Source organism: Aspergillus ochraceoroseus (assembly GCF_002846915.1).
Source record: "Aspergillus ochraceoroseus IBT 24754 chromosome Unknown P175scaffold_3, whole genome shotgun sequence".
Classification (NCBI taxonomy): Eukaryota; Fungi; Ascomycota; class Eurotiomycetes; order Eurotiales; family Aspergillaceae; genus Aspergillus; species Aspergillus ochraceoroseus.
The window spans coordinates 966,521-990,408 of NW_024468478.1; the positions used below are offsets into that span (position 1 = coordinate 966,521).

At 50.5% G+C, this 23,888-nt stretch overlaps 12 protein-coding genes across 12 annotated transcripts; 7 read left to right on the top strand and 5 right to left on the bottom strand.

The window, feature by feature from the left end:
• Positions 1 to 39: 39 nt before the first annotated feature.
• P175DRAFT_0531106 (uncharacterized protein) lies at positions 40 to 613 on the top strand (the record flags this gene model as incomplete). Its single annotated transcript, XM_040899844.1, has 5 exons — positions 40 to 112; positions 160 to 247; positions 285 to 326; positions 376 to 469; positions 512 to 613. The coding sequence occupies 5 exons, from the start codon at positions 40 to 42 to the stop codon at positions 611 to 613; spliced, it is 399 nt and encodes a 132-aa protein (XP_040752977.1).
• A 295-nt stretch (positions 614 to 908) lies between these two features.
• P175DRAFT_0476891 (uncharacterized protein) lies at positions 909 to 1,990 on the bottom strand. The gene is made up of 4 exons (XM_040895297.1): positions 1,692 to 1,990; positions 1,496 to 1,635; positions 1,210 to 1,439; positions 909 to 1,098 (listed from the first exon to the last, which is right to left on the bottom strand). Exons 1-4 carry the CDS (start codon positions 1,904 to 1,906, stop codon positions 919 to 921), a joined length of 765 nt encoding a protein of 254 aa, XP_040752978.1. The 5' UTR covers positions 1,907 to 1,990; the 3' UTR covers positions 909 to 918.
• A 678-nt stretch (positions 1,991 to 2,668) lies between these two features.
• P175DRAFT_0508535 (uncharacterized protein) lies at positions 2,669 to 3,859 on the top strand (the record flags this gene model as incomplete). Its single annotated transcript, XM_040898358.1, has 4 exons — positions 2,669 to 2,918; positions 2,979 to 3,127; positions 3,177 to 3,790; positions 3,835 to 3,859. 4 exons carry the CDS (start codon positions 2,669 to 2,671, stop codon positions 3,857 to 3,859), a joined length of 1,038 nt encoding a protein of 345 aa, XP_040752979.1.
• Positions 3,860 to 5,540: 1,681 nt separating this feature from the next.
• P175DRAFT_0434164 (cell wall mannoprotein 1 family protein) lies at positions 5,541 to 6,074 on the top strand (the record flags this gene model as incomplete). The annotated part of the gene is made up of 1 exon (XM_040893642.1): positions 5,541 to 6,074. One exon carries the CDS (start codon positions 5,541 to 5,543, stop codon positions 6,072 to 6,074), a length of 534 nt encoding a protein of 177 aa, XP_040752980.1.
• Positions 6,075 to 6,530: 456 nt separating this feature from the next.
• Positions 6,531 to 7,816, bottom strand: P175DRAFT_0500478 (MAPEG family protein). The gene has a single exon (XM_040896963.1). It carries the CDS (start codon positions 7,467 to 7,469, stop codon positions 6,966 to 6,968), a length of 504 nt encoding a protein of 167 aa, XP_040752981.1. The 5' UTR covers positions 7,470 to 7,816; the 3' UTR covers positions 6,531 to 6,965.
• On the bottom strand, positions 7,772 to 8,393 carry P175DRAFT_0434646 (uncharacterized protein; the record flags this gene model as incomplete). The annotated part of the gene is made up of 4 exons (XM_040893678.1): positions 7,772 to 7,968; positions 8,053 to 8,077; positions 8,145 to 8,234; positions 8,343 to 8,393. 4 exons carry the CDS (start codon positions 8,391 to 8,393, stop codon positions 7,772 to 7,774), a joined length of 363 nt encoding a protein of 120 aa, XP_040752982.1.
• Positions 8,394 to 8,709: 316 nt separating this feature from the next.
• Positions 8,710 to 10,249, top strand: P175DRAFT_0476905 (uncharacterized protein). Its single transcript, XM_040895298.1, has 3 exons — positions 8,710 to 8,861; positions 8,920 to 9,801; positions 9,854 to 10,249. The coding sequence occupies exons 1-3, from the start codon at positions 8,818 to 8,820 to the stop codon at positions 9,969 to 9,971; spliced, it is 1,044 nt and encodes a 347-aa protein (XP_040752983.1). The 5' UTR covers positions 8,710 to 8,817; the 3' UTR covers positions 9,972 to 10,249.
• A 402-nt stretch (positions 10,250 to 10,651) lies between these two features.
• Positions 10,652 to 12,307, top strand: P175DRAFT_0508549 (Zn(II)2Cys6 transcription factor; the record flags this gene model as incomplete). The annotated part of the gene is made up of 4 exons (XM_040898359.1): positions 10,652 to 10,725; positions 10,780 to 10,885; positions 10,928 to 12,112; positions 12,143 to 12,307. The coding sequence occupies 4 exons, from the start codon at positions 10,652 to 10,654 to the stop codon at positions 12,305 to 12,307; spliced, it is 1,530 nt and encodes a 509-aa protein (XP_040752984.1).
• A 2,951-nt stretch (positions 12,308 to 15,258) lies between these two features.
• P175DRAFT_0192203 (uncharacterized protein) lies at positions 15,259 to 17,542 on the top strand. The gene is made up of 5 exons (XM_040892544.1): positions 15,259 to 15,602; positions 15,673 to 15,743; positions 15,811 to 15,938; positions 16,001 to 16,182; positions 16,248 to 17,542. Exons 1-5 carry the CDS (start codon positions 15,443 to 15,445, stop codon positions 17,420 to 17,422), a joined length of 1,716 nt encoding a protein of 571 aa, XP_040752985.1. The 5' UTR covers positions 15,259 to 15,442; the 3' UTR covers positions 17,423 to 17,542.
• Positions 17,543 to 17,682: 140 nt separating this feature from the next.
• P175DRAFT_0456377 (Zn(II)2Cys6 transcription factor) lies at positions 17,683 to 19,336 on the bottom strand (the record flags this gene model as incomplete). Its single annotated transcript, XM_040894627.1, has 4 exons — positions 18,932 to 19,336; positions 18,594 to 18,877; positions 18,411 to 18,535; positions 17,683 to 18,349 (listed from the first exon to the last, which is right to left on the bottom strand). Coding segments are annotated over exons 1-4 (1,368 nt in total), but the record flags the coding sequence as incomplete, so codon positions are not given.
• Positions 19,337 to 19,737: 401 nt separating this feature from the next.
• Positions 19,738 to 21,518, top strand: P175DRAFT_0435807 (uncharacterized protein; the record flags this gene model as incomplete). The annotated part of the gene is made up of 4 exons (XM_040893760.1): positions 19,738 to 19,885; positions 19,941 to 20,091; positions 20,156 to 21,404; positions 21,483 to 21,518. The coding sequence occupies 4 exons, from the start codon at positions 19,738 to 19,740 to the stop codon at positions 21,516 to 21,518; spliced, it is 1,584 nt and encodes a 527-aa protein (XP_040752987.1).
• A 183-nt stretch (positions 21,519 to 21,701) lies between these two features.
• Positions 21,702 to 23,735, bottom strand: P175DRAFT_0456383 (putative MFS transporter). Its single transcript, XM_040894628.1, has 7 exons — positions 23,422 to 23,735; positions 23,027 to 23,356; positions 22,915 to 22,959; positions 22,511 to 22,853; positions 22,390 to 22,452; positions 22,120 to 22,324; positions 21,702 to 22,060 (listed from the first exon to the last, which is right to left on the bottom strand). Exons 1-7 carry the CDS (start codon positions 23,644 to 23,646, stop codon positions 21,709 to 21,711), a joined length of 1,563 nt encoding a protein of 520 aa, XP_040752988.1. The 5' UTR covers positions 23,647 to 23,735; the 3' UTR covers positions 21,702 to 21,708.
• Between the last annotated feature and the right edge of the window lie 153 nt (positions 23,736 to 23,888).

The window sequence follows — 23,888 nt, forward strand, 5'->3', positions numbered from 1 at the left end:
GTGAAATTGGAGTATCTGAAAAAAGGGTTGTCGGATAATATGCTCAGAATCGAGCTTTCGGGTCCAGAATATCAACACCTCAGCGTTGTTGATGCTCCTGCGCTTTTGCACAGTAAGTGAACTAATTGATGATAGTTGATAAGAGTTAACATGTTGAAGATCCAACCAAGTATCAGACTGCCAAAGATGGAGTCATCATCAGGAATCTCATAGCGGAATATATCATGGACAAGCGCACTATTATTCTGTAAGTGTCCTCGGAAATTCTGGCTGACCTGAAGTAGTGCGGTTATGGATGCGCGAAATAATCTGGTGAACCAGAAAGTGTAAGTTGGTTACTACAAGCAAAGCAAGCAAGTTATTGCTGTGAAATAGGTTCTCCATGGCGCGAGCAGCTCATCCTCAGGGCAAGCGTACCGTGGGGATTATCACCAAATGTGACACAGTAGCAGAAGGGGACGAAGAGGTTGTATGTTGCGTCGTCTTTTATGTCGGGTTCGAGCTAACCTAGGAGCTGGTTTTGTGTATTGATAAGCTCACTATCGAGTTCGGGGATGGACTGGGATATAGGAGCATCAAGATAGCAAAAGGATACTGGATGCCAGCAAGATAACAGATTCAAAATTTTCTTTCATTCGTTAGATTCGACCCACTGAAGCCATCACACACATTAGAAGGAAACTAAAAGACGAAAGCTATGGGTCTACTGCATTAATGTTGACCAAAAATAATACTGCATCGGACGAAACGGTCGTCTAGACACCTTTTTAGCTGAACGGTAAAGGTTGACAATTAAGAAAAGGCGGCGTCATTCTGTAGAAAACAATGCAAACGAATAAAAAACGAATAACCCCTCGCAGTATTGCAAGGAATGAAGTCGAAAAGTTGACAAAGATCTTGAGAATGCTAAGAACATATCTAGGCAGGAACAAGGTTCATGAACCCGAGGTTTCTCGCGGCATGATCGCGCAATTGCTCGATATCTAGGTAAAGGACGTCATTCCCATCGCGACCAGCTAACATCGCCGGCCCAAAAAGATCACATCGTCGGATCCCTAATCGTTGGCTGCTTGCGGTAGCAGGCGGGGGAAAGACAGTCTGTATAAATTTGGGGTAATAAGAATGTGAAATATTAATCAAAAGTCTTGAACATACCTCGCTTTGTACAAGTCTGGGCATGCCGTTTCGATCTCTCATGAAGAGCTCCACGGTCCCTGAGACGCGACCTCCTTGCAATCTTGTCCATTCAACAATGATTACAACCTTAATAGAGCCATCACCACCCACTAGCAACATGTTCATACCGTCAAGAAGTGGTGCCCCCGACTCGCTCCAGCCGCACTCAACTGCAAGAGTTGGGAGGATGTGACCGTTGACTCGGAAAAAGAAGTCGGGTTCCTTCGTAGAGCCGGTGTATGGACCGTATTTAAATTCAAGAGCTATCTATGTTAGCTTAAGATTCCTATTTAGGTAAGTGAATTATAAGATAACTTACTTGTACCGACTATCCCATGCAAAAGCAACTGTTCCTCTCGCGTTACATCATGATTTAGGAGCCAGTCTTGGATACAGTTCTGGATCTCTGTCGGCATAACCCTGATGCTTAAGCTGCGGCTCGTAGTGTTGTAGCTTTTTCTAGTAGGATAAGTAAGACTCTCAACGGAGATTAGACGCAGAAGGTTTCAACTTACCGAGACGCGATCTTCTCGTCGATAAGCCGCAATATGGCCTGTCCCCAGGAGGGAGGCACGTCGGTAAACACAAACTCGTGATACTCCTTCACTCGACGCAGGTAGGAGAGGACGTGAGCTTCAAAAACAGCCAGCTTGTCGAACTGCCTCGCAGAGGTCACAGTCATGAATGAGCCCGACTCGAGGGAAGGAGTCGAAATGAGAACGTCTGCCATGGTGAGAGTAGGGAATTGAGGTTCGAGAAGAAGGTGAAATAGGAAGGCCAACTGCCAAACTCTACCGTTCAGCCTAAAAGGTGTCTAGACGGCCATTTCGTCGGATACAGTATTATTTTTAGTCAACAGGAAAGAAGGAAAGAAGTGGTTTTGTTTCGAGGGAGAAGAATGGTGAATTCTTAGGAGGTAGTTGGTGTAACTATATAACTAGTTATGGTGTAATTTGCTGCTTAATCACGGAGCGGGTGTGCACTCCATAACTAACTAGCTAAAATATTAGAAAATCTATCTAGGTAGCTTAAGACTAGAATATCAAGCTCTATTATTGAACTCTATACAACTGGCAATAATCCAGGATGAAGCTCTATGCAGAGGATTTCTTCTTCCCCCGATCGTTGCCTTAGTCCTGAGGCTGCGACATCTGCTGAGTCAGCCAGATAAGGTGGTGCTCGAAAATCAACACAACATTCATTGTTCTTTTCACTCATTCGCGGGGCATCAGAACAAGCATCGATTTGTTGCTCGTGGGTCTAAAGGATAAAAAATGCAACCCTCCTCAAGAGATCAAGTTGATGAGAGGGAAATCCTTCTACCTGACCCCAGTGAAGGGGATGATGCCAGGTCGGACCCAGAAGAGCCCGCGCACCCCTATTCTCGTCAACGCCGGCATCTGGGACTATTCTCAACCATGTTTCTAATGTAAGGGTGTTGGGTGAACAGTGACTTATGGAACACCAGCATTAACTCATTAGTACTAACCGCATGATCGGGACCGCCATATTCTCAACCCCTTCGTCCATTGCCGGCAGTGTAGGAAGTGCGGGTGTGACGTTAGTGTTATGGGTAGTTGGCTTGATCTTGGCCTATTGTGGTCTTTTCATATGGATTGAATTGGGGTCCTTGATGCCTCGAAGCGGTGGTGAAAAGGTTTATCTGGAGGCCGCATATTCGAAGCCACGAATGCTGATCACAACTGTCTTTGCCGTGCACGTCATTTTTCTTGGGTTCACTGGTATATAACCTACTTCCCTACTTCCGTACAGAAGACCAAGATAATCTTACTACTATATAGGTATTGGCAGTGTTGTAGTGGCCGAAAATATCCTTCTAGCATTGCATGGTTCTGCTAGTGATTCGGTGAAAAGGGGTCTGGCCATGATCGTTCTTAGCTCCGTTGCCACGATACATATCAGCTCGTGTTCTTTAGGAGTTCGCATAATGGTGAGTATCTTTTTGAAACGCTTTATTTTAGCTATTCTGACCGTCATAGAATTTACTCGCGTCTGTCAAAATCCTCATTTTGTGCCTCATAATAGTCTCTGGGCTGCGAGCTCTTCGCGGCGACCTCTCACAGATTCCTAACCCCGCCAGTAGTTTTCGGGATCCGTTTGCGGGATCCTCGTCCAATGTATCAGACTATACAAATGCCTTGTTGAAAATTTTGGCCAGCTATCAAGGCTGGTCGAATGCAGCTTACGTGCTAGATGAGGTGCAGAATCCTCGAAGGGTCCTGAAAGTTGCGGGTATTCTGGGTGTCGGGATCGTTGGAATTCTTTATACTCTGACGAATATCGCGTACTTTGTTGTTGCCACACCAGAAGAAATTAGTAGAACTGGTGTCACGGTGGTGGCGATGCTGATTGGAAAAGTCTTTGGCAATACGATGCTTTGGTTGACTGCCATTCTAGCAGCGCTGTCGTCATTTGGGAATTTAATGACAGCGTCTTTTTCAATGTCGCGCGTGGTTCGTGAATTGGCTAAAGAAGGGCTACTTCCCTATGCTCATTTCTTCGCTGCAACGACATCCTCTGGGTCTCCATCTGGGGCCTTTCTCCTGGTCTTCTTTTCGTCCGCAGTTATGATTCTGTTCATTCCTTTCGGCAAGTATGCCTTCATTCCTAATCAAAACGTTTGCTAACTGTAGGCAGGAGAGGTATACAACTTCCTGCTTGATGTGGGTCAATACGCCATTTCCATAATCAATGCTCTTGTTGTTACTGGACTTTTCATTATTCGCAGAAGGACAACCCATCCCCAGACCTTCCGTGCGTGGAATGTAGTGATATATTTATTTTTCGCGAGTCAGCTCTTCCTCTTGGTCACCCCTTTCGTCCCTAGAGGGCTGGAAACGGGCAGGCTTCTACCATCCTGGCTTTACGCGGTGTTAGCTATCTTGGTTTTCACTGGTGCTGGAATATATTGGTGTGTCTCCTGGGTGGTATGGCCAAGGTATGGTCGTTTTATTTGGATAGCCCGAGAGTCGACACTTTCCGATGGCTCGCTGTTGATTAAATGGGACAAGATTAAAATTAATTAGAGTAGGTTGGTCGCCATCCTAGATTTCCTCATCCTGTGCCTTAGCTATCGAGTCACTAACACCCCTCACGCGCTATAAGCCCACGATAGCGCCTACCAATAATTGGGCTGCATAGCGGGCCTTCTGTACCTCCAAGTTCTCCGACAAAACGAACACAACCTTCCCCGCTTCTCCGTATAAGAAATCTAGAGGTTGTTCGGTGGGCCTGGGCAGGCGCGTCGATATGCAGAATATTCTTTGGCTTTCATAAAACTTGAATGCACAAGAATGCCAACTACTAACCGTTGAAAGCCCTCTCGCAAGTGTCAGGGTGTCACGGTATACCCTCTACATGGCATCTACAGCTTTCTAGGTATTCCGAGATTATCACAGACCAAGCAATACAAGCACGGTCCGAAACCACTACTCCAGTTCGGAAGGGGGGCGTGATGGCCACCCCGCAAACCCCCTTTTCCTTGCTGACTTCACAAACTAGCCATTAAACTATCTTCGCGGTACGAAACAGGATGCTGGCGAATATGTATGGATTCAATCACGGATATGAAGCTTGTCAGAGCCAGGCTCGCAACTGAGGAGCCCAGTGTTACCTGCCAACCCGGATGTTTCTGCATGAGGTAAACTGTGCGAACATACATTGTTTGGCCTTGGACGGTAACATTTAAGTCTACTCTTCCATCAGCATTCCCTCAAGTTCTCTTTGGGTCCGCGGATGAATAGTTTTTTGGGTCTCCAAATCAATGAGGATGATGGATCACAGAAATCCAAAATTTGTGCTGATCTCTGGATGCACGCGGTGGCACGAGCTAGCCACCTGATCTCACGCAATGGAATGGAAGGTTGTCTTGCTCTTTGGGTATTGACTGACTTGTGATTGTCGACTCCCTCGGCCTAGCAGGAGTTGTGGAAAGATACACGGAGAATAAGTCTCCCAACGTGAATCTTATAGCCCAAAATTGCGACACCAACATGTTCTTTCCGCAGCCCACAAATGCTGTGAATAACAAACAAAGTTGCCAATATATTGCGGGGAAGAGAAAGTTTAACAGGGGTGTGCCACTAGGCTTGGATTTAGGCGTCCAGACCTCGTTCAAGCCAATATGCAAGTTCCAACACATGTCTTCATATCATCTGTGTATATCTGAAAAACTTAGGAGACCGAGGCTTTTTCGGTGTATCCCATGATACTATTATGCAACCAGCATATAAATACCGCTCATAACCCCTGAGATGTCAAGGTCAGAATCGCCAGCCAGCAAAGTCGAAACTACTCTACAGGCCGATCAATTCAGCATCGCCCCCAAACCAATCTTCTTCATAATGAAGTTCATGACAACCCTCGTGACCGTTAGCCTTGCTTTCGGTGCTTTTGCAGAGCCCATCGCACAAAAGAAACGCGCTCTCGCAGACTACCAAGCTGTATTCCAGGATATCAGCGACCAGGTCACCGTTATCCAAACTGACGTGGCCTCCTACGTTGCTGGCTCGATTGCCGGGACTGTTGTCCAGGATGATTCAAGCACTCTGGTAGATGTCATCAACAACGGTACGACTACCATCAGCGGACTTGATTCACTTTCCAATCTGGATGCCCTCGGCCTGGTATCTCCTATTCAAAATCTTACAAGTGGGGTCAGCGACCTGGTTGATGCTGTGATTGCCGCCAAACCCAACTTTGATGCGGACGGCCTGTCTGCCGCCACTCTAACCTCCCTGCAAACGCAGAAGAACGCTTCCGAAGGTCTTCGTGACACCATCACCCCGAAGGTTCCATCCGCTCTCTCTAGCATTGCGGCCGATCTCGCCAACGGAATTGTCAGTGAGATTCAGCGTGGCATTGATGCTTATTCTTGAAGCGCCTACGGCACGAAGGTCATGCGGCGGTGAATGAGGAAGCGCGTATGGAAGTGTACGGGGGCTATATCAGCTATTGCCAGTGCGGTCTTGCATAGCCTGTATAACCGCAGGATGAGCTGTTCACTAGTGAATATACGGAGCTATTCTTGAAATCCTACCTTCGTAGACTCCTTTATCTTGACTTGACCCGGCGATCATCTCTCCTCAGCCGGTATCCAAGCCAGAGGAAACAATTAACAGGACGGTTATGAACATGCGTTTACCAAATGAGATACAAATGCCCATAGCGCTCTACAAGTAGGTGAGTAGCCATCCTCACAGGCCATAAATATCCGCAAATGGGTCACAGGTAGAATCACCATGCCTAGTGTGTTGGATGGTGTTCACGACATCTTCCGCGATTCCCCCCCCCCCTCCCAGACCTCCTCGATCCAGGCGACAGTCACATCGATCCCCGCGCTCACCCCAGAGGAGGTCCATACATTGCCATCCGTCACCCATCGGGTGAACTCCCTGTATCCGTGTTTGATTGTGGTGGCGCGTTTCCCGTCCGCCGACCCCGTGCGGTTGCATCCTGGGGCGGTTTGGTCGACACTGGGTAGAGTCTACTAGGACACGCTGTAGAGGATCTTTGGCCTTGTTCCGATCCGATAGTATTCTGGAGTCTTGAACAACGTAACTAACATGTACCTGACGGCCAGACAAGACTAGAATATTTGGACACGGACACGCAGGATTGCCGCATATTTAGGCTGCTCCCACTTTGGACGGAGTAGCAATAACAGGGCCATTTTTGCCTAGCAGAGTATACATATACCGTGGGCTACAGAGAATCCAAAAGATTCATATGATATAATATATTAATACCAAAAAAAATCAAGCAATCCACTACCCGCTCAGCAGGTTTCCCGCCTTCCACAGCAAGGTCAGACAACTCAGGTTCCCGATCCACCACGTAACGCCGCGCAGCTGGCTGAGGAGGGGTCGATCCACGAAGATATAGATAAACCCATAGCTGACACGGGCAAACGTATATGTTAACGCGGCTCGGTTGATCGTCGTGCGAGGAACTCCTGAGAAGGTGGCGAGTGAAATCGCCGCCACCAGAAGCGCAAAATTCTCGACCGCGTTCGCGTGGGCGGCTTCGTTACGGCGGAGCATGGCGAGTTGGGCCTGCGTGAGCTTTCCTTCGCGCACCGCTGCCTCGCCGTATTTATTGAGGTCCTCGCGGGGGGACACGTTGTGGTCAATGCCAAAGTATTGTTTCAGGGTGCGAGACGACAGCACCCCGTAGGCCCAAACGAAGTGGAAAATGAGGCAAGAGGGGCCATAATTGGGGACTGGAGTTGCCAGGGGCGCCGATCCGAGACCGATAGCTGTAAGAAGGTTCATTTTGGAATGTCTGACGGCGGAGGAGGTCAGGGCTCGTCGGATTTTCGTCGAATAGCGCCCTCCTTTATATCTACATCAGCCAACGTTGAGCTGTCCAATTAATCCTTTCGGACCCCACGGACCGGCGGATTTGGATTTGAAATCGATGGCTCTGGACCGAGTCAATAACAGGTTCCACAGCCACCGGACGCTAGCTATTGATCATGGGAACAACACGGTAAAAACACTACTACGTGTACGCTATAAGGTATCCCGGAATGATTTTTTGCTAAGATGTAACACCCCGTGGCTGGACATGTGTCTCACCAGCATGCCCTAATCACAGCACAAGCCTGCAACGCAGCCGCGGATCCCACCACCCAGCCATTCTCCTTAATGCCGGTGCGGAAATACCATGCGGAACTTGTCCACAGAAGCGCATTGCAAATTATCGCGATGGCTTTGTTAGTAGGATCGTAAAGCGCCCGGGGATTACGGGACCACTGATAATGCAGGAGGCCTATCACTCATGTGGTTAACATAACCTGGGTGAGGTAGAGACGAAATAGAGGAAAGCAGAAGAAGATGATCTGGGAATGCATACCAGTCATGAAGAAAAAGGCGCTTCCCTAAGCATCATGGTTAGTGTCGATTCTGTGATTTCTGTCGGTACTATGGAGCAAGCGTAGTACATACTTGGTACCAGCCAACAATGGCACAGGCCCATGGTTTAGTACCTGGGATGAGGGTAAATGCTGGATCAAGGGTCCATTGTCTTCCTCCGATCTAAAACCAAGGATTCAGTATATGACTACCTGTTCCTCTGCCGATATCAGGATGACAAAACCAGTATGGGCAGTGAACCGGAGGGGGAATAGTAGGTCAGTGACGTACTGTATGTCCAATCGAGAGGGCAATAAATGACAAGGCAGAGGCCTGAAGCATAGGAGCAGGTGCCATTTATATAGATTACTATAAGAGAAAGTCAGAGGTTGTGTTTTGTCAACCACAACGGATCAATTGCCAGTGTGGGGAGAGATAATAGATATACGGAGTACGCCTAGGAGGAGGCTTCGCATTTAAGGGGTTACATAGAATTTGCGTAGCCAAACATAGCGCTTGGAGTCCATACGAAGGAGCCAATTACTTGACTGCTAAATCTGCCTCTACAGGACGGTCGACCCACTAAAGATCCGCCGAACAGGGTGCATGGAGGAGCATAAAAAGGCGCGATACGTTCGGAATCGATCTATCGAACAAGCAAGAAAGAAAGCCTCTCTTTTTTTACTTGGAATTCTGCTGCTTCGTGATACACCGAACGAATATCTCCGCAAGACTCTCGACATAAGGCCCGAACAACGACCACTCAATGGCTGCTACAAAGCTCCTTCTCACTGGCGCTACGGGATATATGTAAGCGAAAGACCCTGGGGATTTGCTGTTAGGGAAGAAAGAAACTGATCGGATCCAGCGGGGGTACTGTGCTCACACAGCTGCTCAAATCAACGGTCCCGGAAATAAAGCAGCTGTCTGTTTCCGTCTTGGTCAGGAAAAGAGAGCAAGCTGAGCGATACGAATCCGAAGACGTGACGCCAGTGATATTCAATGGGTTAGAAGATACAGAACAGATTCGGTCGCTAGCCAGTGGCTATGATATCATCCTCCATGCTGCGGATTCGACGAATTCCTCTGCCGCCGAAGCCTTGATTCTGGGACTTGCCGACAATCAAGACCGCAGCAAGAACAGATACTTTATTCACACGAGTGGAACCTCGAGTCTCGGTGACCGGCCTATCACTGGGCCGTCCGCGAAGCCGAGAGATCATTCCGACAAGGAAGATATATACAGCTGCCTGAAAGCTCTCGAGTCCCTGGAGCCATATGCCCAACGCGCCACGGATATTAAGATTGTTGAAACGGGTGACCAAGCAGGCATTGATACTCTTGTGATCAAGGCGCCGATTATTTACGGCCGAGGAACGGGCTATTTTCACGAGAAGTCGTTCCACATTCCCTTGTTCATTAAGGGTGCAGTTGCCGCGGGGCACGCCGAGTATATCGGTGATGGCTGTGGTGTGTGGGATTATGTGCATGTCGTCGAACTGGGCAAGTTCTTCGAGTTTCTCCTAACAAGGGTCCTGCGAGGCGAATCTGTGCCATCGGGGCACCAGGGCATCTACTTCATAGGTAGTCTAAGGTATTCGTGGAAGGAACTATCTGAGGGGATAGCCACAGCTGGTTCTACGCTTGGACTCCTGACATCGGCAGAGGCACAGTCAATCAGCCTGAAAGAGGCAGCTGAGAAATATACTAGAGGAAATGAGTCATTAGCAGAGGTTGGATTGGCATCCAAGTATGTATATCCCCTAGGCAGCTTCTGTTCTCAAGCTAATAGTCCTATTAAGCTCGCTTACCCGCGCGGATCTGGCTCGAGAAATGGGCTGGGTCTCGAATATGACGGACATTGACTTCCAGAAAAGCCTCCTAGATGACTTTGATCTATTGTGTCGCCATGCAGAGTGAAACTGGTGGGCAAAGAAGGATCCTTCCTTTCATGTCCTATTCGTGAAACATGGATTTATATTGGTGGGAATTCAAAATAGCAACCACAGTCATATATCAGACAAGGACAAGAGACTATACAAGGCCAGCAGATAGTAAGCCCAAGTAATTCCACATTCAAACACTCCCCTCCTCCACCCTAGCCTTCACAAGGCAATCCTCGAGGATTCATTGTTAATCCCGAGAAGGACAAAATGCTAAATTTATCCATAGATCAATACATGATCTTCACCAGGCATGGTGTTGGGGGAGGGTTTTTTTTTTTGAAACCCTTGAAGAATTCGAGCATGGCCATAGTTGATTGCCGAGTGCAATACTCCATACACCGGATACGGAACTGTCCGACGGACTCGTCTGTATCCCGAGCCGGACATGCACTTTATGGACGGAGAATGATGGCCTAGTACTGTTCGAGACTCGTAGTTTGTAGTTGGAGCGGCGCGGATAGTTAGATGTTGCCTAACATGGACAAATCAGAGCGAAGTCTCAAGATCCACTCGGCACAGATGAGCTGAAGGCCACGAAATTGCCGGTGAAGAGGGTGTTCAAAAAGCCGGTTCTGTTGCTCGAGAAATGGCCACCACTTCGCAGCCATGGATTGTGTGAGAAGCAAGCAGAGTCTCGCGCAGACTCCCTCGGAAATGGCGACCCTGGCGACGGCAGGGAGACGAAGAGCATTCTCAAGAAAGTCCCGGACTGGATGTCAGACGTGTCGGTTAGTAACCATCCTGCGGTGGCGGGGGACTGAATTCCAGCTGATTGGCAGTAGAACCCGGCATGTTCGATGCGATGAGGCTCCGGGGTCATGTCTTAATTGTACATCCACTGGCCGCAAGTGTGACGGATATGACCGGAACCAATTGCCCCTGCATATCGTTAGGGCCCGATTGCCTACCCCCATGGCGGGCCTGCAGCAGAATATCGGCACGAACCTCCCTGGAACGAGCTCTGACGAACGGCGCTGTTTCGCCTTCTTCCTAGGCAAGACGGCGCCCATGATAGAAACCTGCTTTGATTCCGAACTATGGCGGCGATTGGTTCTCCCTATGAGCCAGGCCGAGCCCGCTGTGTTCCACGCGGTCGTCGCATTAAGCGCGCTGCACGAGAATTCCGTGGCGAGAGGCCTCGGGAATGAGTATCATCGCTTTTCCCTCAGCCAGTATAATAGGGCAATAACGAAGCTGCATCAGCGATTCGGGTCGAATGATCCCCAGCTGCACCAAGTTGTGCTGACCTGCTGTATCATCTTCTTTACCTTGGAGCTCCTGCAGGGCAATTATAAAGCAGCCTTCGCACATCTCCGGCAAGGCTTAAAGATCATGCAAGTCCAACCTGGCAGTCCCGACCAGTTTCCGGTGTTGAAGCGAAGTCACCCATTAGACTATGACCCAGCCCTGGTGGAAACATTCATGCGCTTGGATTTAGAAGCTACAAATTTCGACTTGTCGGGCCGCGGTTTACGGCTTGGAAACACCAAACGACCGCTCGCCGTCCCCAGTCAAGAGAGTCTCGAAATCACTTCACTGGTAGCAGCGAAGCAGCTGCTCGCCAGCATAACATGCGACGTCTTCTGCTTTTACGATCACAGCGCCCGTGTTTTTCAAGGCACTGTCCCGCCGGACCTCCTCTCCTTGTCGGCCGAGCGATGCAGGATCTGGCGCCGACTGGTGGAATTTACGGCGAGCTTTGATGTCTTTCTTTCGAGATATCGTGTCGAGACCACTCTGACTCCCTCCAGGATCCGCGGCATCAACATCGTTCAAGTATATCAGTTGCTTTTGAAAACCACGTTGGAGGCTGCAACAACGGCGTCGGAAGTGGCCTTTGATGACTATCTCTCCGTTTTCACCACAGTCACCCACTCTGCGGAGAAGATCATCGAAAGCCTGAAGGCTGAATATGGGCACGATTCTCTGCCTACCTTGACTATGGATATTGGAGTCATCCCACCGCTATACTGGGTGTGCGTGAAGTGTCGCTATCGGCAGATTCGTGAACGCGCCCTTCATCTTCTCGAGTCGTGGCCACATCGAGAGGGTCCATACGACTCCAACATGGTGGTGCATATTATCAAAGCTATTTTTGCGATTGAAAGTGAATACGTGACTATTGACGATGCCTACGACGAGAAGTTGGGGATGGAAGTTGTCCGTGAAACCTGGAGGCTGACGAGTCTGTCAGTCGAGATATCTGAAGACCAGAGGGACGGTATCGTTACTTATGCCCTCTCTGGTGATCCGAGGCTGCAGCAGCGCCAGTTTAAGCTCGCGGGCGTAGATTCCTTGACTCGAACCTAAGATAGATGTTTCCAAGACAACTAACGAGGCGGCTGGTCTGTCGAGAAAGGGTTCCCTTCCTACTTCTTGGACTCTAGAAGATTCCTACTGTTCCTCAACGAGTTAAGACGTTTGTGTGCATCAGGGATGGGGCAGTAATTCACCGTCAACTTGAGTCAAAGCCCCGATGAGACGACAGTTGGCTAGGATTCGACCGTCGATATTCCGGTCTCGACGGGCTTCAACGTTACTATATCGGCTGGACTCGAGCTTGTAGCTGGCTATCCGCAAGCCTATTCAATTCTGGGACCTTCTGCTGTAAAGATCACGGCGGCATCTGGTTGTTGTTGGCTCCGGTATGGGGGGGGGGGGAAGACAACCTGTGTGAGGCTATGTCGGGTCAAGAGAGAAGCATATAAAACCGCTCGGAAATGAAGACCTGATGGCACCTGGACAGTTCCAGCTATCTCTGCTACCCCGCATGAGCAAGCTGCTATTGCTCCATACAGCCTCTGTTACAGCGTGAGTGGTTAGGGTGATAGGCAGCTTCTAGTGCAATGCTAAACCACATCCAGTAAATTTGTGCCAAAGTGAAGATAAGGAAGACATCCTGATTCGAGTGCAGTAATGTTTCTGCCAAACCTGATAAGCCTTGGGGCCACGTTAAATGCTCGGTGGTTGTTGAAATAGGATCGCTCACCTTCTCAGGGAGGTGCCTCACTAGACGTCACTTTGCTCTTCCAACCCCTGGCTACCTAGGTAGGTGGCACTGGGCATATCAGCTCGCAAGTCCTGACTAGGACTGCATGCATGCTCATTCCGCACCGGATGGGTATGGGTTATTGGTAATTGGACCATCACGGTGTCTGTGGACTTTGGATGGCTTTTACCACCCGGAGTTTGCCAGGACCGACTGGCAGTTGCTTTGGTGTTTTTTTATTGTAGTATATGGAAATAAGGTACTATTTGCGCCATGCTTACCCTCTGCTATCATTGCGGCAATGGTTAGTCTCTCCGTGAAGGCGGATCTTGTCGACACTCAGCTAAGGACACACTGTAGGTTTTGGCTCTCTTTTTCTTTCTTTTTTTTTTTCAGTTGAAAGCTGGTCACTCCCAGGATTTGGACTAACCAATCATTCAGGGGTATTACGCTAGTTTTCGTTCTTCGTTGGAATTCTCCCTGGGCCTAGATACGGAGTACACTTGAGTATATTGATTCTCGGCTCTAAGATCCTCTCGATTCTGATTCACGCGTGAAAGCCTTTCCGCTGTGGGAATAATCACCTCGAGTGCAGTACGGAGTAATGCAAGCGTGAACCTCCCTAGGGCTTTGTCCCTCTGCGTGCCGGTTGGTGGAGGAGCCGGCTTATTTTTCGTATGTTTTACTCATTACGACAGGACATTGACACAAATGACCTGGATCACGGACCAAATACATATGTACCGCTGGGATTATTCCTATTTGTGCCGCTCCCTGATTCAAATGATATTAGACCCTCCCATTGCCACAAGTCCGGTCAAAGTTGACGAGCAAAGTTGACGAGCGTACCGATCTGGGCCCTGCCTGACAACTATTATTCAGATGCTTCGTGGCCACATAAACCTCGGCTCTTCATCGCATTTTTTGCCTTGGTCTCAGTAAGTGACATGGCAATGCTAGCGTGGTCCTGGTTGGGCTGCTTGTTATTAGTGGAATTTGGTACGCGATACATGCCAGAAAGGGTATTCCGGGGCAACTCTTGTCCAACAACAACAAATGAACGACTTGTTGCCTCTCGCACGGTTTATAAAGGTCCGCCAGAGTCGGATGGTCTCCTTGTACTCCGTGGAGGGCATGTTGTCGTCGTCTCCCTGAGGCGACGTCGATTCCGTCCAGCGACCACCACCCTCAGGTTATCGTTATCTATGTTATTCAACAGGCCCAACCAAGCAGCGGAGTACGGAGTATTAGGCGCAGTCAATAATTAGACAAAGGGGGGCGCGTGGGGGGGGGGGGAGATAAAGTTGCCTCCTCAAACGATGTCACTCCACGACAGGATTTCATTCGTAGTTACTCCGGAGGAGCAACTTTAGCTCAAAGATTAAGTAGAAAAATGGTAGTTTTAATGTGTAAATTCAACTGGTAACTCCCGTATCTGCTAATCTGCTAATCTGCGAATCTCCAGGCATACTCGCAGTCTTATTGGCAGAGGCCTAGACCTTACGCAGAGTACAGACCCTAAATTAGCTGCTGAAAGGAATCAACAAATATGGGGCTTCCGAACATTCTCAGCCTTCGAGAACAAGAGCCCCGAATGACCATTTCTGTGCCCCGAGCTGAAACGGAAAGATAATAGCTGTCCCCCCTCTTCCTATGCTATGTGGGCTGGCTCCGCAAACCCCAATTTCCCCTGGGGTTATCCACTGGGCAGGAGCCTTGCGGGAGACATTGATTGAATACATACTCCGTAGACAGACAACGCTGAGCCCCCAGATTGCTCCAAGGTAGATCAAGTTTCGCACGCGAGGCTCTTGCTCATAAGAATGGTGTCCCTCTCCCCCAAAAGTCGACGGCTTATCTCTGCTGGGTCTGGTTGCAGTGGCGTGATGGATGCAATCTATGCGGCAGAAGTCTCGCTCCAATCACCCCCTATCCCAATGTGTGATGCTTGACCGGCTCAGGCGGAGTGAGATGAGGGCGGTTATTGGCCCAGAGCATCTTGTCAACACCTTGGCTATTCGTTTTAGAAGCTTATCGCAGAACCAGACCAACCATATGGTGTTGCACAGTCTTCCCCGCCAACGCTAAGCATGCTTGATGCTACCTAAAGGACTCTCAACCTTGCCGTCTCAGGAAGGTATCGACTGTGTGTTCGTATCTTCGCCATGAAACTCGAATGCTTATCAGCTCTCTGGCTGTATTATCCCACATGCTTATCATCGGATCTGGGCGCCTGCAATGGATGCTAGAAGTGGTTTTTATAGGTGAAGTGCCCGCCCCCTGGCCATACCTCCAGATTCCGTACCTCCGGACGGTTTGCGCGCGATTTGTGATTCCGCCTGGGTTTTTCGCCTTTTGTTTCTTTTCCCTCTCTCTTATCTTCCATTTCTCTCTGACCTCTCCGGACCTGCCGTGTTGATCCCATCCATCACCCCTAAGCTGGGCTGGTCGTAACTATGGCAGACGGAGGCGTTTTGAAGTCCTCCCCGGACCCTGAAGGGAAGCATTTCACAGTGGAGACACCTGCGTATCCGGATCAAGATGTTGGCATTGTCCATAAGGCAGCGCCGCTGGCTCGTAACTTGCGAGGGCGCCATATGCAAATGATTGCGATTGGTATGTAGTGTTTGGGGCGATGTACGTGAAGGAGAGAGGGTGCGAACTGCTGAAACTAACTGATTTACAGGCGGCGCAATTGGAGCAGGTCTGTTTGTCGGTACCGGTGGTGCTCTATCCACTGGTGGTCCAGCGAGTCTGGTAGGTAGCGCGATCAAGTTACTCTCACTAACTCCGGGGGGGCTTCGACTGACACACTGATACCCAGATTATCTGTTATGTTATCATCGGTGTTATGCTTCTATGTACTGTGCAGTGCTTAGCGGAGATGGCTGTCATTTACCCTGTGAATGGCGCGTTTTTCACGTATATCGTCCGCTTCGTGGATCCCTCCTGGTATGCCAAATCCGTACCATCAGCCCATCGGCCTACCAAGTAGTAACTGACATCAATCGTAGGGGTTTCGCGATGGGGTGGGATTATGCGATTACCTGGCTGACCGTGCTACCCTTTGAGCTCACTGCCGCTTCCCTAACGATCCGATTCTGGCGCACCGATATCAACATAGGGGTCTGGATTGCTGTATTCTTGAGCGTTCTCATCATCATCCAGGTCTTTGGGGTCCGCGGCTATGGCGAAGGTATGAAGCCCTCCTTGGCTGCGACTGTCCTGATATTCCAAAGCAAGCGACTAACCATGGTGAAGTCGAGTTCATTCTTAGCTCTATCAAAATCTGTGCCTGTCTTGGATTCATCATCCTGGGGATCATCATTAACTGCGGCGGCACCGGACCTCAAGGATACATTGGCGCAAAGTATTGGTATGACCCTGGGGCCTTTGCCAATGGCTTTCCGGGCTTCTGTTCTGTATTCGTGGTCGCGGCGTTTGCCTACGCTGGAACAGAGTTGGTCGGTCTCGCCGCGGCCGAGTCGGAAGAACCCCACAAGACGATCCCCTCTGCTACGCGTCAAGTGTTCTGGCGCATTGCCATCTTCTATGTGCTGACCTTGCTGATGGTTGGTCTGCTGGTCCCTTATACTGACCCGCGTCTCCTGCACGCATCCAACTCCAACACCAAGGACTCGCCTTTCGTCATTGCCATTTTAGATGCCGGGATTCCTGCCCTTCCCTCAATCTTCAATGTGGTCATTACGCTCTCGGTTATCAGTGTCGCAAACTCCTGCACGTTTGGATCGACTCGAACCATGCAGGCGCTGGCAGAGCGCGGCATGGCTCCTCGGTTCTGTGCCTACGTGGACCATCGGGGGCGCCCAGTATATTGCGTGATTATCCAACTTCTCTTTGGGTTGCTCGCTTTCATCGGCGAGAGTGCTCAGGAGGGTACGGTCTTTACATGGCTGCTCAGTCTCAGTGGTCTGAGCTATTTCTTCGTCTGGGGCAGTATATGTCTTGCCCACATCCGATTCCGAAAAGCATGGGTTCTTCAAGGCCACTCGGTTAGCGAACTACCCTACAAAACCCCTCTCGGTGTTGTGGGCAGCTACATAGGGTTGGGTCTCAATATTCTTTGTCTGATTGCCACTTTCTACGTCTCCGTCTGGGTATGTTCTGCGTTCCTCCCTCTACTCCGTTTATCCACACCCCGGCGGCGTGTGTGTTCTAACTCCTGTCCTCGTCAGCCTGCCGGATCCTCCCCCGACGCAAGTTACTTCTTCGAGCAGTACTTGGCTGCACCCCTCATCCTCGCCCTCTACATCTTCTGGAAACTTTTCACCAAACAGTGGCGAATGTGGGTGCCTTTGGCGGAGATGGACATCACGTCCGGCCTGCGCACCGAGTTGCTGACCGGCAACGAGGACCTCGAGACGCCGTGGACGTGGAAGAATTTCCCCTTGAAGCTTGTCCGGCTACTCATCTAAGCTGTCCAATCATGGGCGCCTTGATTCTCCTGTCTATCGGCATGGATCTAGCAACGATGAACGAACAGAGACTTTGTATCAACTGCGTCGTGCGCATATGTGTATATACACGCTATTATTCGAGCGATGAAATTAGGTTAATGATTCAAATATACATATTCCAATTCGTTCTTTCACTACGTGCAGCTCGCGAGAGAGAAACGGCATGGAAAACGGTAGAGTCCAGCGGCCCTGGTGGACTATTCCGACGAAAGACAGCAAGCATCCCAGTGGGATCGAAAGATATCTTCGCCGCGCAGAGTCTCAACCCACAAAACGCTCTGAATATGCAGGCGGACGGCGCTCCAATCGCCCAGCTGCAGCGACGCAGCCACGGCCCGTGACCGGTCCCTATACCACGGGTACTGGGCCGTACCCGTAGAAGCCACCATTCCGATCGCCAGAAGCCAGACGTCAATGGAATTGGGGGAAAGGGGTAGTATCACATGAAGCTGGTTTTGCAGCGAGTGCATCAGGCGCGTAACAATGGTACGGAATATCACTGCATGCGAGTAATATGTCGGTCCTTGAACGATGAACATGTAGAGTATGGTTGCGTAGGAGATGCATTCGCTCATCGGGGACATTTTCGCGGCGGCCATGTCTGGTTCGGAGTGTAGAAGCCGGTGTACAACAAAACAGGCCAGGTCGTGAAGTCGCGTGGTCGGTAGGGGTGATTGTTGCGCGCGCTGGAAGATGTGGCGAACACGGAGAAAGACAGTTCGGACTTCGGGATCAATATCCAGGCTGTTGTCGAGTTCGACGAGGTTGTTCTCAACCGGCGGCGATCCCAGTTGCCATTCCGGGGTGGGAGGAGGTATGCCATCTCCGATCCCGACGTCGTCCTGGGTCTTGAACTGGGGATGGCCCACGATGAGCATGGATACCCTTCTTGACATGTAAACGAGTATATACCCTGGGGGTGTGTTTTAAGGGTCAGGTAGCTTACCAGCTCACCATTCTCGCCGTAAGCGGGCTGGTCTGTCTCACGGCGTTTATGCCACCTCTAATGGCGACGATCTTCTTCACCCCCTCAACATGCAATTCACTGGTCTCGATATTGCCCTTTCCAAACTTGCCGTGGAGAAATATCAGCGCCGGGTCGTGGAGTTTGAGCAAGTGATCTTCTTACTTCGATAGCGGCCAAGGTGATGACAGCATTCATAGTTCCGTCTTGCACGGCCAATGACCTGTCTTCCACCTTGCGTCGAAGCAAGGCTATCGAGTCGGCCATTAGCATCTCCGAGGCCTGAAAGCCCTTCTGGGCCAACAGCTCCTCGTCCAGGCAGGCCGTCTGGAGCGAGACATGAAATAGGGCGGGATCGCCCAAGGCAAGGGGCCACCAGGAGACAAGGAACGGGTTTGACGTCGCGTTCAGGTCTAGAGGGTAGTATTGAAAGACGATCTTGTGTACAACTGAACTCGTGAGCTTCTATTGTCCTCAACAAGCGCAAGGGAAGCTGGACGTACAGTTGTGGATCAGACGTTGTACGTGTTGGCGAGAAAGTCTGGTCTCCGGGTATGAGTCAAAAGGGTCAAGAGACCCAATGCGATAGCCCGTTAATGTTCCCCGTCTATTGACTGGGTGCTGTGATAAGCGATCGCCATGTCCGGGGGACGAGGGCAATGCCTTCCCAGGCTCATTCGCATAGACGCAGTTCACGTCGCGTTTGATGCAACGGGAGCAGCGCGGCGTGCGAAGGTCGCAACTATGTTTAGATTTGGCACACGCGGCACAGGACCGACGAAGAGTTCGGCGCATTTTGGAAGATCTCAAGTGAAAGTTCAGGGGGCCAGCAGAAAGAGTCAGACATATTGGTGGAGACGGGTGAGTTTGCCGACGAGTTTACATAACTTACATATCCGAGATCCCCGCTTAGCTACTTGGATAACTTCTATGTGATTTGTGCAAGAAGGCCCTTGTAAGGGATTAGTAACCAGTATAATCCCTCTTGTCTTGCTTTAGAAGGGAAATCTTTCCGAGAACCGAAACCCTCCATCTTCAAATCTATCAGACGATGTATTAATGTACCAGAACCCGGCCCAAACAGGACTAGACTCCGCCGCACTGAATTGTATTTATATCGGCCCATTGTCGGAGTCTAGGCCTGATGGGGGTGACTTGTATAGGAGGGAAATGGTGGAATCTATATACAATAATGGACCCATCCCAAGCAAATCTATGGAAGCCGTCTGCTTATAAGAATGGTATATAGAGTGCCTATTTCTCCCCCGAGACACTTGCGGAGGTCTCAACTACCACCATGGCCTCCAGTATGGCGATTGACATTGTTAACACGACCTCCACAGCCCAGTCTGAGCTGGAGCAAATATGGCCTTCCAGTGCTGCGTCCTTGTCGGCTCTCTTGCTCAGCCCGCAATACGCCGTAATTTTGTTGCTTGGTTTGGTGGTATATGACCAAGGTAGATTGCATCAACCACGGATAGCACACTTCTTGTCCAGCTAACGCTTTCTCAGTGATGTACATCAAACGAAAGGGTTCCATTGCCGGTCCTCGCTTCAAGATCCCATTCATGGGCCCGTTTCTCCAAGCACTTCATCCGAAATTCGAAGCATACCTTGCGCAATGGGCAAGTGGCCCTCTGAGTTGTGTATCGGTGTTCCACAAGTAGGTACCTGTCATTGCCTCGCGGAACATGCACCAGTGCTGCTACTTATATGTGGACCTCTAGATTCGTTGTCCTCGCTTCGGACCGAGACATAGCCCACAGGGTTTTCAAGTCGCCCTCGTACGCTGAGCCATGCATAGTACCAATCGCAAAGGATATTCTGGGCCACAGAGCATGGGTTTTTCTTCAGGGCAGAGCTCATGCCGAGTACCGAAGAGGATTGACTCCCTTGTTCACCAACAATGCGTTGGCCACCTACCTCCCGGTCCAGGAGAAGGTATTTGCCGATTATTTCGACAACTTCGTCGCCGCAAGCAAAGCAGTGGATGGCCGACCAATGGCCTTTATGACCATGTTCCGGGAGATCAACTGCGCACTTTCATGCCGCACCTTCTTCGGCGACTATATCTCTCACGATGCAGTCCAGAAAATTGCGGATGATTTCTACCTTGTGACTGCCGCTCTGGAGCTAGTCAATGTGCCCCTGTCCATGTATATCCCATTTACGAAGCCCTGGCTCGGGAAGCGAACGGCCGACGCGGTCCATCGCGAGTTCGCCAGGTGCGCGGCGATGTGCAAGGCCAATATGGCGAGCGGGGCGAAGCCGACTTGCATCGTGGACCATTGGGTGCTGCATATGATGGAATCCAATCGATATCTGGCGAGAGTTGCCGCAGGCGAGACCGACGCAGAGAAACCAACGAATCGGATCCGCGAATTCACCAACGAGGAGATCGGAGAGACTCTATTCACATTCCTCTTTGCGTCTCAGGATGCCTCCAGCAGCGCCACCACTTGGCTGTTCCAAATCCTCGCCCAGCGGCCCGACGTGCTTGATCGCTTACGAGCAGAAAACCTGGCCGCACGAGGCGGTGATCGGAGCAAACCGTTCGATCTCCCGATGCTGGAGTCGCTCACCTATACTCATGCAGTGGTCAAGGAGCTCCTGCGCCACAGACCACCCGTGATCTTCGTGCCTTACCTGGCAACCAAAAACTTTCCTGTCACCCCTACCTACACCGTTCCCAAGGGCGCCATGATTGTCCCGTCTTGCTACCCGGCCTTGCACGACCCAGAGGCCTACCCTAACCCTGACGTCTTCGACCCAGACCGCTGGATCTCAGGCGATGCCCAGTCCAAGACGAAAAACTGGCTTGTATTCGGCGCGGGGCCGCATGATTGCCTAGCCAGGAGATATGTGCCGCTTTCCATGGCCGCTATGATTGGCAAGGCAGCCTTGGAACTTGATTGGAAGCATCATGCGACAGAGAGGTCGGAGGAGGTTCGGGTATTCGCTACACTATTTCCCATGGTTAGTACCTGCCTGCTATTCAAGTCTTTCCTTCTGGTTGGTCTTGGCTCACGCGTTGTGCTGATTATCTAAATCCAGGATGGGTGCCGATTAGTCTTCACGAAACGTCCCTAGAGGCAAGTAGGTATACTGTACATTTAGTTTGAACCCAGCTTCCTCGGGCGAGAAGGCGGCCAAACCCCGGTAGTTATATAAATGTGAGAGATTGGGATCTGGATCCGTCGGGTCTGGAGGAATATATCATAGTTTGAACTAGATGCAGTGTTTATATTCACTGGTAGATAATTTTGAGACTATGCTACTATCAAGAATTGTGACCCGTAACGGCACCCCAGATATACGCCACCCATCCGCCAGCTACCAGGAGCATAATGAATGCGAAGCCCGCCATTGCGGTGCGTCGAGTACGTTCCGGATGGGTGACGAGATTCTTCTCCTTCAGCTCCTGGATGATTTCCGCCCCCGAGGCCAATCGCTTCTTCCGGGTCCACTGTATGATGGAAAGCTCGTCAAAGACATAAGACCCGATTAAGATCGCTAAGCCAACAGCGACCGCCACCGCAGCAAGGAAGAGGTACACCTGGACCACCCGGCGATAGGAGTTGTGATCCGCATCCTGGAGGGCACCCGTAACAATACGAATGATGATATTCATCCTGTTGCGGCTGTCAGTATTCCATTCTGGCAACCTGTGAATCCATCATCCCGAACTTACGCGTTGTTCATGGTGACTTTCAATGCATACGCTGAGCCAAAGACAGACTGGTGCCAGAGGGTGGTACGGATGCTGTCAATGATCGAGGTAGGGCCCAGCGAAGAAGCAATCGCGTAAATGCCAAACGCTGCGCCCGTCCCGGCCTTGGACGGCGCAAAATTCACCAAAACCATACTGAGGAATATACCCAGGCCACAGGTAAATACTGATGAGACACCGTTAGCACGTTCGTTCCTTGTCGAGATATCAAGCTCGGTTTCTGAAACTCACAGACGGAGGCTCGATTGCCGAGAATATCAATAAAAACACCGAGGCAGGGAACGAGGAAAAAGCCTAGGGCGCATCAGCTTGGAACGGTCTGGAGGATATAGACCGGTGATAATTATCATACCTGCATACTGTGACAAGGAGCTATACCACCCTGCCTTGATCGAGTCGACGTCGAAGCGCTGCTCAGCCAGCTCCGTGGCATTCTGGCTGAAGACCAAGGCCGCACTGGTCTGGAACAGTGAAAAGGCAAGCACGCTCCAGTAAGTCCATGGCAGCTGCAGCATCTTCTGGAATTCGAATTTTTTGTTCTTCTCCGTGAGTTGCTCCTGGGTGGCAGTATCGCGCCGGCCACTATATCGGCGGTTGCAGTACCTGGTGAAAAACCAGAATACCACGGTCGCAACATTGGTGAATATGTTCATGAACACTGATATCCAAAAAACCCAGGCAAAGTTACCCGTTTTCTGTGTGGATATTAGCATCGTCACAATTTCTATCCGGAATCGGAGGTTGGGACGTGAATACCTTTGCGATCACGTTCGCGGTGGATTTTCCCACAAAGCCTCCAATCTACTTTCTGGGTCAGTCAGGAGTACAGTAAGAGAGTAGGAAAGGCCTCGTAGTGTCCGTCACCTACTTTACCTATCGCGAGCTCAAAGCCAAGTGTAGATGCAAACCCGTTACTGGGCGGAAACCACGAGGAGAACATTTTGTACTGCGCAACCTGGGTGGAAATGTCCCCCAGCGAGAGAATCACCCTGCCGCCGACCATAAACTTGAAGGAGCGCACTGTGGCTGCGGCGGCGACGAGGATGGAGCCGATTGTATATACAATATTTCCGTAGACAATCATGCCAGCGCCTCCCACGCGATCAGTAACAACACCGCTGATCAGAAGCAGAACCGTAGCCATGAAATCCTCACTCGCTTCCAGAAGCGAAAACTGAACGTTGTCTATATGCATTTTCTGACAAGGGGTTTAGTTAGCCCACATCGATCACTCGAGGCAGAGCCGCACCCCGCCAGCATTACCTTCTTTATGGTGCTTTTCATAGCACCGGTGACCCCAGAGCTCCAGTGCGATCCAAAGCTAATGCATGAGATCAACAGCACGGCGATCAATTTCGCCAGCAACGGTGGTGGTGGTCGCTCCGCAGCATCGGATTCGGAACCGGACCGCTCGTCCAAAGATGGCTTGAGAGAGTCTCCGGGGACATCTGCAGTTGATGACTTGAAAGTCGATTTTTCCGCGTCCATTGTGACCGGGGATACCGATATGTGCAAACACTTGACTCAATTGACCTAGGCTGGGTGCGCAAGAAAGAACCTTGCACGACAGCACGACGGACATGCCACCCAGTATTTATCTGAGAGAAAAGAAGGGCCAAGGAGGCCTATCGACGCCCAGCAAGGGTTCCGCCATCAACAGTGGATCAGGCCAGTGGAAGAATGAATCACGGCCACTCTCCGGTAAGCTCATCCCCGGGAACCACTCATCG